This window comes from Microcaecilia unicolor, chromosome 1, assembly GCF_901765095.1.
Source record: "Microcaecilia unicolor chromosome 1, aMicUni1.1, whole genome shotgun sequence".
Lineage (NCBI taxonomy): Eukaryota > Metazoa > Chordata > Amphibia > Gymnophiona > Siphonopidae > Microcaecilia > Microcaecilia unicolor.
Window position 1 is genome coordinate 652517388 of NC_044031.1, and position 13242 is coordinate 652530629.

Below are 13242 nucleotides of genomic sequence, written 5' to 3' on the forward strand. Positions count from 1 at the left end.
AGCTGGTGATGGGAGGCGGGACTGGTGGTTGGGAGGCGGGAAATACTGCTGGGCAGACTTGTACAGTCTGTGCCCTAAAAAAGACAGGTACAAATCAAGGTAAGGTATACACATATGAGTTTATCTTGTTGGGCAGACTGGATGGACCATGCAGGTCTTTTTCTGCCATCATCTACTATCTTCAAGGCCCTTAAAGGAAATGGACCCAAGTACCTGAAGAACAGATCACCCTCTACACACCTTCAAGGACACTAAGGTCCTCCTCCCAAGGAGTATATCTAACCACACCCTCTCCAAAGGATATTACATGATTTGATACTCACAAGCGAGCCTTCTCCAGAGTAGCCCTCACAATCTGGAATGCACTCCCTGGAAGGCTCCATTTAACATAAGACTATCTCTACTTCAGGAAGCAGCTGAAAGCATGGCTCTTCAACCAAGCCTTTAATGGAAGAAGTAATTAACTTGCAAGTCTCAAACACACAAGGAGTGGCATGGGCTGCACATACTAAAGCAGGACATGTTTATCCACTCTTATCCTAGATGAGAATATTTAATCACCTCTCTGACATCATGTGCAACTTTCTTTAAATTAGTCCCCTTATTTTCTAACTTCTCTTACTCTTTTGCCTACCTATATGTTCCATTTTTAATACCCTACACCGTCTATTAAAATGTTTTACATAATTGTGTTGATATTGTAAGCAATATACTATGCCATACTTTGTATTGTTATTTGAATATTTTTACTGCTGTAATTATCTAGTGCTTATGTTTGACTTATTCTTGCTATACACCACCTTGAATGAATTCCTTCAAGAAGGCGATAAATAAATCTATTCTATTCAAGGTATTTCATATCCCACTAATATCAATGCAGAGTCTAAGCAGGTTACAGAAGTTCAAAAACCCTCAATTAAAAACAAGGCGGCCCTACAAAGTTATTCATTCAAATACTAAATATAAAGATAGGTCTTCAATCCTTTCTGGAATTGTAAATAGCCAAAAATCACCCACATTTTTACAGGTATAGAATTCCACAATTTACTAGCTTGGAAAATAAAGAGCCATCATGAAATCTCTTACAGCGAACTTTTTTAACAGATGGAAATTCTAACGGTAAAGTAGGATGAAAATGGGAATTCATTTGAAGAGCTGGATAAGCTATTAACTGTGGAAGAAGGGAGGAACAATTCACCTGTAGTATGATAAATACAATACAAGAAGTCTTAAAAACTATCCATGCAGAGACTGGTAACCAATGTAAACGTCTAAGCAAAGGTGTCACGTGATCATAATGAGAACAGCCACAGATCATTTTGGCTGCAGTATTTTGTAGTAAGTGCAACCGTTTAACTAATCTTGAACTTAATCCAACATATAAAGTACTACAATAATCCAGTTGAGGTAGTACAATAGCCTGAACCAACATACAAATATGTTCAATAAAAAAACAGAGATCTTATTGCCCTTAATTGTCACAATTTAAAAAATAACTTCTCACTCAAATAGTTTATCTTAGTATCCAGAATAATACCCAAAACCCTAGGGGATTTTTCAAACTAACTGTATTCCTGAGGCCATAGTCACACTACAAGGGACCAAAGTAGCGTCATTGCAAAAATATAACAATTTCGTCTTAGCTGCATTACGTTTTAAGAAATGCTGAGTAGGCCAAGATTGAGTCAAGCCTATATAATCAGAAATAGAAGTCTGTAAGTTTGGAAAATCTAATGTTACTGGAATTAAAACAAATATGTCATCTGAATATAAAAAACCACAGTAATCTGATGCCTCCAAAATTGAACCCAATGAGCTCATAAATACATTAAACAAGACTGGAGACAGTGGTGAACTCTGTGGGACACCAAAGTCCAATCTCCACAAAAATGAGAAAGTATTCTTTTTGACGCAGTAAAATCTATTCTTAGTAAACCTTCTATCCATTTATAAACAGCTCCAGATAACCCAAATTCACTCAACCAATACATCATGATCAACTGTGTCAAATGCTCCAGAAATATCAAATTGAAGCAAAACAGAATGAACCCCCAAGCCAAGAAATTCTTGACCATTTTGTAGTGAAGGCTGGATTTCGCACTCCTTGCCCCAGAGTATTACAGGAAGATGGAGGCCCATGATTATATCGAGCATGCTGCAGATATAGGGAGCTAAAAGTCAGTGGCAGAGCTGTGATTAGAGCCCTCAAAGTCTCAGAGCACCTCATCTTACCTAATATCTGCATCCAGTTCTCTTGCCTCATTTTTCAGTTTCTTCACCAGATATCTGCGCAGCTTTGACCTCCAATTTAGGAGTGACCTGAAACAGCAAAAATGGTGAAATGGATATCACACAATGCCCTGACTCATAAGCATCACATACACCGTCAGAGATCCCTCCCTTCCCATTTCCCACACCTCAGCTCCTTGCGTCCAAGCACTTTGATATCCTTGCAGCACTCTCGAATGTCTTCTGTTGTCGTAGAGTGTTGCTCCAGCTCTGGACTGTCCAACGTGATCTGGCAAAAAGATCCCGCCATCACCCCATTAGAAAAATGTCAACAATACCAAAAGTAATTACAAAAAAAAAAAAATGACATTATGTAGCCAAGTTCCAAGTTACCTATGCTTTGGGGAACAGGGGGACCAAGCCATACCCAAGCATTTTATGCAGTAGCCCCTGCTCTTCTCCTCCATCAAGCCAGCCCTGTAAAGTTCCCGTTTTCCTCCCCTACCCCATTACACCATATGGTGTCTCAGTACTTCCCTTTCATCCGTCTTCATCATTAGAGGTTCAAGGGAGAGGGGAGAAGATGGTGGGCACCAGGCAGTATCCAAACCAGAACTTTTACTGTCTTACCATGAGCAAGGGGGCTAGACTAGACAGTGTGCCTGATATTGGTCTCCTTACTGCAAAGCCCTCATCCTGTGCTCACAGCTGCCCTAGATCTTAACTTATGCTCCATTCATGACTCCTCACAGTGCTTCTTTTTCTACATTCCATTTTCAGTTGTCCTCCTCCTCCTGTTGGTCTTGGCCTACTGACTCACCTCGCTCGCCTTGGAAAGGAAATCGACCGGGTTCTGAGCTTTCAGGAACTCTGTAAGTGTAAACCGGTGATAGAGGGTTAGGTCGCCTTCTGTGTATCCTTCAGCCTAAGCCGGGGAAAGAGAAAAAAGGAGAGGAAAAAAAAAAGTGTACATAAAAACATAAGAGTAGCCAAACTGGGTCAGACCAATGATCCATCTAGCCCAGTATTCTGTTTTCCAAACAATGGCCAAACCAGGTCATAAGTACCTGGCAGAAACCCAACCAAAGATTACAAAGTACTATCACAGAATTACTATTAAGTTTAGCAAAAAGTTGTTTATTATTCAGCGAGAGGACTGAGAGAGAGAGGATGTATCATTTTACATCAATTCCTGCTGCAGTCCCTTGTTATCCTGGCCACACAAACAGCTACACATCCCCACATACACCCCCTTCACTGATTCCCAGACAGGTAGACATGCATCCCTGCTGATATCTCAGTACACAAATTTGCAACTGAAACTCTGAACATAAAGCCCACACACTTACTGAGGGACCCTAGGACCCTGCACTCAAGGGCCCCACACACTCACCTTTGGCTTTTTGCTGGTCACCAGCTCCTTTACAGTCTTGGCCTGAACTTCCACCTCCTTGAATGCAAATTTAGGGTCAAAAAATTTACTGTCAAATTTGTCTGGTGCCAGGTACCCTGGAGAGACAAGAATAATTGTGGTTGTAAAAGCTAAGTTTGTTACAGGGTCCCCAGTGGGTGCCTAAACATGTAAGTGCCTCTTTTACAAATCTTCCAGCACAGCAAATGCGACAAAGCTCACAGGAATTGAATGGTCTTAGTCTCATTTGTTGCACCGGAATCACTAGCGTGGCTTTGTAAAAGGAACCCTAAGTATTTTTATAAAACAGCCAAGGAAAACCTGCAGAAGTTAAGGCTAAATGCACATGCACACTCGAGTAGGTGTAAAAGTATGCAAATGAAGTACACATGTTATTTCATAAACTGAGTGTAGTTTGTGACCTTGGACTACATTATGGCCCAAGAATGCTTACACATGACCTTCTTGACAATAAACATACTTTTATGCTTATATATCATAAGGTAGTTTTATAAAAGCCATTTTCTGTGGATAAATCAAAGTTTACCCAAAGAAAAATAAAAACTTTAATTTTAGGCTTCGGCGTAAAGACTCAGGTCAGCTTTATCGCTATCTGAGGAGGTTTGTGTGGAGAGATACTAAACCGAAACTTCCATTGAATTTACTTATGGGCTCATGGAGGGAGGGAGGTATGGGACTTCCCAATATCCACAGATATAACCAAGCTTGTCTGCTGCGCCATTTGGGGGACTGGCTAATGGGGAGACAGGATTATACACCACGGGGTATGGAATATGAGTTTTTTAAACCGTTCCATCCACATTACTTATTGCATTGTGAGAGGAGAGCAATTCCGATACACAATACGCAATAGCGTACTGTTGGGCCCCTTACGGGAGGTCTGGAGGGACTTGAATAGGATATGGGGCTTGGAGGCAGATGTATCAGACCTACTGCCACTGCAGGACAACCCACAATTTGCCCCAGGATCTGAAAATAAAATATTTCACAGATGGGCGGATCTGGGGATCACGAGGCTTGAGCATGTTCTGGATACAAGGGGGAAGATCTTATCATTAGGAGCCTTAGGAGTTGGTATTTGTATGAATCACTTATTTGCATATCATCAATTGGCTCACTACGTACGCTCCCTGAACCAAAGTAAGCTGGAAAGTGGACATGGGCGTAGAATTAGGGCCTTCTTTGGGATGATCCCCGGAGATAGGTTGTCGGTATCGGGCCTGCAGAAAGCTATAGGGGTGCAGGAGGGAAAGAGAGATACGGAGGCTATTCGCCAAAGATGGGGAGTAGATTTGGGACAACCAAATTTGCAGTTAGATTTTCCCAAACTGATAGCACGTATTCCCCAGCTGTCGGTAAATGCAGGCCTTCGGGAGTGTCAATATCGTATAACGTACAGGGCGTATAAAAAAGTCAATTGTTCAAATTTGGGGGGGTTGTGGATCCGCTTTGTGTGATTTGTGAGCAGGAGGAGGTTACGCTATTGCATTCCCTTTGGACATGTCATAAGATTCAGGCATTTTGGAGGCAGATATTTCTCTATCTAGAGTCTTTGGTGAATCTTCGGATTCCATTCTCACCACAGGGGGTATTATTGGATAAATATGAAGTATTTCGACTTCATGGTAAGGGGACCCAGCAGCTTATTCGTAAGGCAAGTCTGGTCGGGAAGAAGGTCGTAATGGGCGCTTGGACGAGTGAGTCTCCACCAGATTTCTGGCATTGGAGGAACAAATTACATTGGCATTGGAGGAACGCAGGGGAGTTGGGTCTTCCCCCAAAAGGAGGAAAGCATTTTTGGCGGTGTGGGAACCCTATATACAATCCTTGTCACATAAAGCTCGCAGTTTAATATTTAACAAGCTCTGAAAGGGAAGATGTGTTGTTTTTTTTTTTAATGTTTTGGCCTTTTGATGGTAAGGTGAATAGTTAGGGAGGGTTAGGACACAGGGAATGGGAATATTCATTAATAGTTAGGGATTGGACAGGGTCGTGGGGGGGGGGGGGGTTATTAGTCGGTTACTTAATTAGGGTGTCATCAGAGTTCAGGCACTCCGCTAGAGCAGTAATTTCTAAATACTGCAGTGATAATTGAAGGTTCCACTATGTATGCTTTTTGACGCAGCATTGCAATATAGTTTTTATTCTAGATGGTCATAAATGGTTTTCAATACAATGAGTTGAGTGTTGTAAGAGAGACTTTTGGGAGGGGGGAGGAGAACGTTGGGAGAAATGTTTGATGGTAGATTGTATTATTCTGTTAGAGTTGCACACAAATTTGAGCTGTGTATTTTATTTCCATCTGTTACTTGGAAATGTTCTTTCTGAATTACCATCAATACAACTGTTGAAACCTTAAGGGGGGGAGGGGGGAGGAAGGGGGGGAAGAAAATGTAAAATGTTCTTGGAGAGCGTAGTTATTTTTCTTTTTTCCATGTGTTAGTTTGCAAAATGGAAGTTGTCTCTTCAATAAAATATATTTAAACATAAAAACTTTAATTTTATAATGCGTTAAAGATCTAGTCAGCCTTAATTTTATAAAGCGTTAAAGATCTAGTCAGCCTTCAAAGATATTTGTGGACCTGGGGCAAGATATTCTTGTTTATTAAGTCATTTGCCCTTGGACACTGCACCCATATACTCTGGATGTGATCAGTCCATGCAGCCTGGGATTTGAGGAAATCACACACAATATGAACCAATCTAATCCCACTCCGAGTGATTTCTGAGCAAGGGTGGTCCTGGGCAGCTATCAATAGAATTACAGAATAAAATTAAAACCTATATTTTATTCAGCCACAGTGCATGGAAGATATTTTTTGTTAGCCCAAACTGCTTTTTACTAAATTTAAAATAAGAGCCAGCAGTTACAACAAAAGGAATAATTCTCCAGATGTTCCCTGGGACAAAGGATCTCACATGCTAACCCTGAATGTGATGAGAACTTCTGATCCCTGAACCCTGCAGGCACACCTGTAGATCTCCACAGCTGCGTATAAGAATCTGATCTGTTGATCACAAGTCAGACAGAAGACAAAGGAAGACATAATCTCAGGTCACTTAAGTGAATACCATTTTCTGGTAATAAATAGTTGTACTAAGGAATGTTATCCCCAGTGTGTGAGAGCATGTCACTGGATGTATTTGGATATGGGGATGTAATCATCCAAAATCAAAACATTATAACCATACAAGACTGATTCCAACAGAACCCACTAAACACAAAACATTTAGTACTCTAATCCTTTCAAATTGTGACTGTGCTCAGTATTACCACGCCTATTTGTGAGACTCACCCTGACAGACAATAAAGATCTCCGCAGACTCATTCCTTGATGCTTGTGGTTTTGTGGCCTGCACTTTGTGGAAAAACTGCTGGAAGATCCACAGGAGAGACTGATAATCACGAGAGCGAAAGACTTTGGTGATGAACCAACCACCTTTGTTGAGGAACTCGCAAGTGAGCTTCAGTGCCATGAGTGTGAGGTGAGCTGTGGGCAGGAAGGAAGAGGAGAAATGGTTAATACAGTTCCTGTTGTTCACTGCCATAACACAAGGATAGTAACAGGAAGGAGGGTGGAGAAATGGAGGGATAGACACACAAAGAAAGAAATCACTGAGGAAACGAGAGAAGCAGCTTCACCCTGTGAGTAGGCGTCATGCACCCAGCTTGCCCCCAAATTAGGAGCCCCATCATTCAGTACCACATCCACCTTCCATGTCTGCAGTTCCTTCCGCAGTGCCTGTAATGGGAAAACAGAAAGTCAGTCAGAGGGTTCTCTGGTAGTAAACTGTGTTCCCACAAATCTGGGCTAATTTGCTTCAAGGTTGTGAAAGAGGGCAGCATGACGAGAAGATCCCGCAGCGCTGAAGACTCACATCCATTCTGATGATACCCCCCCACCTCTTACCTGGTGACACTTCTCTGTGGTGATGTCCTCCTGCAGTGTTATCACATTAGGAATTGGTTTAATTGGCACCAAATCTACTCCTACGAACAAACAAACCATTGTAAGGACCAAGAGAGTTTACAGGGGTTGTTCAATTCCATATTGTCTCAGGACCTTGTGTGCACGTTTTCCCTGACAATTTCCCTTCCATTATCTCGAGTCCTTCCAATCTCGCAGGATAACACATTTATTTATTTGCTGCACTTGTATCCCACATTTTCCCACCTATTTGCAGGCTCAATGTGGCTTACAAAATGTTATAGCAACATGTACACATTATAGGATAAGAATTTCAAAATATAGATACAGCTGGGTACATAGAATATCAAAGCAATCATATTAACGGAATAATAATTTTACAATTATTACAAATAAGAGTGCATAAGTAAATCATATTGGATTGAAAGATCAACATAACATAACATAACATAATGATATCAGGACAAGATATAATATTCAGTCATGAGGATGTAATTAGGATGAACAGATAGGGTTCCTCAATAGTTGTGACTGGAATAATTAGGAAGTCAGATCGTTATGGGGAATCTTTATTGTACGCCTTTATGAATAAGTAGGTCTTTAATAATTTTTGGAAGGTTGTCAGGTCGTGTGTTGTTTTTATGGCAATCGGTAATTCATTCCATAGTTGTGTGCAGGTGTATGAGAAACTGGATGTATGTACAGACTTGTATTTAAGTCCTCTGCAATTGGGATAATGACATAACACAGTAAACAATGGCACAAAAACCAGTGTGGCTATCCAGTCTGCCCAGCAATGTGCCACACTGCTCAGGTTACTCCCCAGCCATACCTGCTTTAAAAAGCTCTAAACTTGGTTTCGATATTTTTGCCATTTAGAGACCTTGTTCAGGTTTATTAAGGTAAAATTATGTCTTACCTGATAATTTTCATTCCTTTAGTCGCAGCAGATTAATCCAGGAACTGGTGGGTTGTATCCGCCTACCAGTAGGTGGAGATAGAGAACACTGAAAGAAGCAGTGATACTGGACATCCAGCTCCCTCTTACTTCAGTATATGTCGCATCCCCAAACAGAGGAGAATAAAACATAGCAAACAAGAAAAAAACCTCCTCACAACAAAGCTGCAACAGCAGAATCCAACAATAGATAAAATAGGTCTCAAAATACACTAAACAAACAACTCCAAAGTGAACCATTAGCAAAGAGCTGTGTCAAGATTCACATTTTCTTATCAAAATCTACACTTGTGCTGTTCTCTTCTTTTTCTTTTTAATTGGTACATCATCAGCTGAATGCAAAGACAAAAGAATGTGTCGCAAACAACAGGGCAGGGATCCTGGATTAATCTGCTGCGACTAAAAGAAAATTATCAGGTAAGACATAATTTTACCTTCCTTAGCCCCAGCAGCAGATGAATCCAGGAACTGGTGGGATGTAAAAAAGCAGTCCCCTAAATAGGGTGGGAAGCTGCCACTCCCCAAGAGAGAACAGTCGCCCCAAAGTGAGCATCACCCCGTGCTGCTACATCAAACCTATAGTGTTTGACAAAAGAATGTCGAGAAGCCCAAGTAGCCACCCGACAGATCTCCTCCAAAGGAAGACTACCCGTTTCGGCCCAGGAAGTAGCCTGCGCCCAAGTCGAATGAGCATGCAAATCTTCTGGAGGAGAAACTCCCTTCAGTAAGTAAGCCAAAGAAATGGCTTATTTGAGCCATCAACCAATGGTCGCCTTGGACGCCGCATACCTGCGCCTGGAACCAAACAGTACAAAAAGGTGGTCAGAAAAATTAAACTCATTAGTGACCTGAAGGTAGCGAAGAAGAGCCCAACAAACATCCAAAAGACGAAGAAGTGAAAAGTTATCCGGAAAATCCGACTTCCTGAAGGAAGGAAGAAAAAGTGGCTGAGTCAAATGAAATGCAGACACGACCTTGGGCAAAAAATAACCGGAACCGTCCGAAGAGTAACACCAGATTCCGAAAACTGAAGGAACACCTCCTGACACGATAAGGCCTGAATTTCAAAATCTCTGCACGCCGAGGTAATAGCCATCAAAAACACAGTCTTCAGAGTAAGATCTTTATCAGTTGCTAAACGCAAGGGTTCAAAAGGCGCATCCTGCAAACGCACTAAGGCCCAAATTCAGCTTCCAAGAAGGACATGGACGCCGCAATGGAGGTCGAAGATGAAGGGAACCTTTAAGAAAGCGCACCACATCCGAATGAGCCGCTAGAGAAGAGCCCGTCACTCAACCATGGAAGCAGACTAGCACAGCAACCAGAACCCTGAGAGAGTTATAAGACAACCCCTTGTGCAGACCATTCTGAAGAAAGGCTAATTTCTGAGAAATCGATGCTTTAAAAGGAGACCAAGCACACTCCCTAAGCCTGTTCCCTCTGGATCAGCAATATTAACCGCAGCTAAGGCTTCAGAAATCAAAGCCGGAAGCTGATCTCGATGAAAACTCCGGACAGCTGTGGGGTCATCCTGCTCAGCTGTCAGAGGCTCACCCTCCTCTAAATCATCAAGCTTAGCACACTTTGACTCCCCTGATCCTGCCAAAAGAGAGGGAGTAGGAGAAAGCAATCTCAAAGACCCCTCGTTAGGCAAGGGTGCTAATTTTCTGCACTTAGCAGAATCTACAAAGGAAGAGGATCCAAGATCACCCTGGGAAGGCAAAGACTCCCTGATCTCCACAGCAGAAGGAGAAGAGGGGGGAGGAACAAAAGAAAATCCTCTCTTCATTAAATAAACTTGATGTAATAACAAAATAAAATCAGGAGAAAAATCCATGCCTGCCATAGAAGTGCCAGAAGCATCCAAGATAGAATTAGCTACAGGACCTATGGTAAAACAGGCAACACCCGCCCCCGCACCAGAAACACCCGTTCCAGAACCAGAGGGACGGGACGCCTCAGAGGAGGAAAATGGCGCTGACTCCACAGCCGCATCAGATGCAGCAACCACGAGGCGCATGGCGCTCTCTGAAGCGCGAGAAACCTCCCCCAGTGTAAAAGCTGCCTTCAGCGCCTGAGGCCGCGTCAGAGCAGCAAGACACACACAAACCAGCTGCGGAACGGCAAGAGCCGCAGCGGGAACATCGCTTCACAACTTCGGCCGCCATGCCGGTTTCAAAGCGTGCAAAGGGAGTCTCCACAGCACTCCCACTCCCCACAGCCAGGCAGACGCTAGCAGAGAAACAACTCCTGATTATGTCTTCTTTTTTTTTTTCCAGTTAGATTCTGCAACGTTGTGAGGGGTTTTCTTTTTTTACTGCAGCAGCAGCAGCAAAGACAACAGACCAGGGAGCTCACAGAGAGCAGGGGGAAAGGGGTAGAGCAGGGAACTGCAAAGCAAGTATGCCCTCAAGGTTGGCACCATCAGCCAGACCCCCCCCCCCCCCCCCCAATCTCAACTGGCACAAATGCCCAGGAGCACCCCAAGATGAACCCAGGAGCTGGAAGGAATCCGTCCACCACCTGCTGGAGATAAGAGATATAGAAGTAAAGAGGGAGCTGGATGTCCAGTATCACTGCTTCTTTCAGTGTTCTCTATCGCCACCTGCTGGTAGGCGGATACAACCCACCAGTTCCTGGATTCATCTGCTGCTGAGGCTAAGGAAAACTTTGATATAAAGCCCTTGAGCAACTAAACACTGAATATTTCATCAAAGGCTTGCTCAGTTATGGAAGATGTACTGTGTATCTAAAACTGACTAAACAGCAATATCAAAAGATAGCTATGCCTAAGGTCAACAGATGACTTTTAGTTGCATGGAGGAGCAGTGATTAGTGTAGCAGACTTTGATCCTGGGGAACTGGGTTCGATTTCCACTGCAGCTCCTTATGACTCTGGGTGGGTCACTTAACCCTCCACAGAAAAGTAGTAGATCAACTCCCATTCCCTTTTTTATTTTTTTGGTTTCTGTGGCCATTAATCTTATAAGAGCTCATTTTCAAAGCATATGAATGTCTTAAAATGGCAACAACAAAAAAAGTCCATCTGTCAAAAATGTCCAAAATGCAACTTTGGAATGGCAGGATTTGGACATCCTACACTACAATTCATTCAAATAGCAAGTTTCTGTTGTGCGTGTGTTCTGAGCTGGACTACAGGAGGTCCAAAATTAGGACGTCCAACAGTGATAATCAAACAGGAAGAAACGTCCAAATCTAAAAAAAACCATTTTTTATTTAGACTTGTTTCAGTCAAGTCCAGGGTACAAAAAGGTGCTCTGATTGAGCAGCTGAACACTGAAGGGATTAAGGCATGACACCCTCATGAATCCCCCAGTGGTTGTTGTCCCCCTGCCTCTCCCCTGAAAGTGAAACCAGAAAGGAATTACCAGGCTCTACGGACAGCATAAGGTATTATGGGCATTTTGAGCAAAGCACATCTGAGGAGCAGCCTTGTGGTCGGTACAGTGAACTGCAAACCAAGGGACCCAGGTTCAATTCCCACTTCAGTTGGGGGTTTTTTTCCCTTTAAATTGTGAATCCTCCAAGCTCATGCTGTGGGAGTCCCAAGGAGCACATCAACCCCCTAAGAGGCAGCAGAGGTTCCTTGTGGTGTGGGGGGCCTATCTGAATAAGATTTCTCCAATGGCATGTAGCCAGGTCTTAAATAGATTTCACTGGGGCACTTAGGGCAACTAGGATGGATGGTGATTAGACGGTGCACACAGGGGATGGGGGGTTGGGATAGAAGTGGGAGTTTCAGCACTTAGGATTAGGGAAAGGGGGGAAGTTAAAATCCGGGAGGGGGGGGGGTCGAAAGGTTTGGGCAGGGAGGGGGGAATACATTTGATGATGGAATTTATCACCTTGTTCTAAAGTGTGTTTTGATATTCATTTCGTTATATATGGAGCCTGCTGGCTATGTTTACAATTTATTTATAGCATTTATACCCCGCTCTTTCCCGTTCGATAGCAGGTTCAGTGCGGCTTACAAGGTATAGTACAAAGTATCACAGAGATAATACAAACTACGGTAAGAAGTATCACAGAGATAACCCAGTTATAGAGAGTAGGACAATAGGAAGAGACGTGGGGGAGAGGACTGGAGTAGGGTAGTACTAGTGGTGTGGATTAGGTTCGAGAATTAAGTTGGGTTGTTTGGGTAGGCTTGTTTGAAGAGGTGAATTAAGTTGGGTTGGATCATCAATAAAAATTGTTGAAACAAATTGTGAAACCTCCGGAAACGGACATATACCTACTGTACCTAAATATCATCTGAAAGCCTGAAGGCTATTGAAGTGGTGTACACGGTGAGGTATATTTTCAAAGTACTTACGCTTACAAAGTTCCATAATAACCTATGGAACTTTGTAAGTCTAAGTACTTTGAAAATGAGCCCCTGTATCTCCCTGTTCCTGTAGGGCTCAGCATTTAAAAGTTATAGGGGGACATGAATCTGGATGCCTTGATTGACAATCCATTGCACTGAACACTAAGCTGCCCTTCTGCTTTGCAAGGACATCTTTATGGTCATTCCTGTAAAAATGCTGCTAGACAGACGTCCTGGTCCTTGCATTTTTGGCATTCATAATTTGGACATTTCACTTTGTAAAAAGCCTGTTCATTTTGGACATCCTCGTGTATTTTTTTTTGAATAGGAAACCCCAAAGTATTTCCTGTACGAAAATGGCTGT

General features: G+C 42.7%; 1 protein-coding gene across 2 annotated transcripts in view; it reads right to left on the reverse strand.

The window, feature by feature from the left end:
- Positions 1–13242, reverse strand: part of FTSJ3 (FtsJ RNA 2'-O-methyltransferase 3) — a 48315-nt gene that overhangs the window by 17597 nt on the left and 17476 nt on the right. For both annotated transcript variants that reach the window (XM_030186067.1, XM_030186076.1), the window contains exons 5-11: positions 7573–7652; positions 7305–7404; positions 6958–7152; positions 3623–3738; positions 3050–3154; positions 2418–2518; positions 2233–2319 (exon numbers count right to left, since the gene is read on the reverse strand). In XM_030186067.1, coding sequence (XP_030041927.1) covers positions 2233–2319; positions 2418–2518; positions 3050–3154; positions 3623–3738; positions 6958–7152; positions 7305–7404; positions 7573–7652 — 784 coding nt within the window. The remainder of the gene's footprint in view (positions 1–2232; positions 2320–2417; positions 2519–3049; positions 3155–3622; positions 3739–6957; positions 7153–7304; positions 7405–7572; positions 7653–13242) is intronic.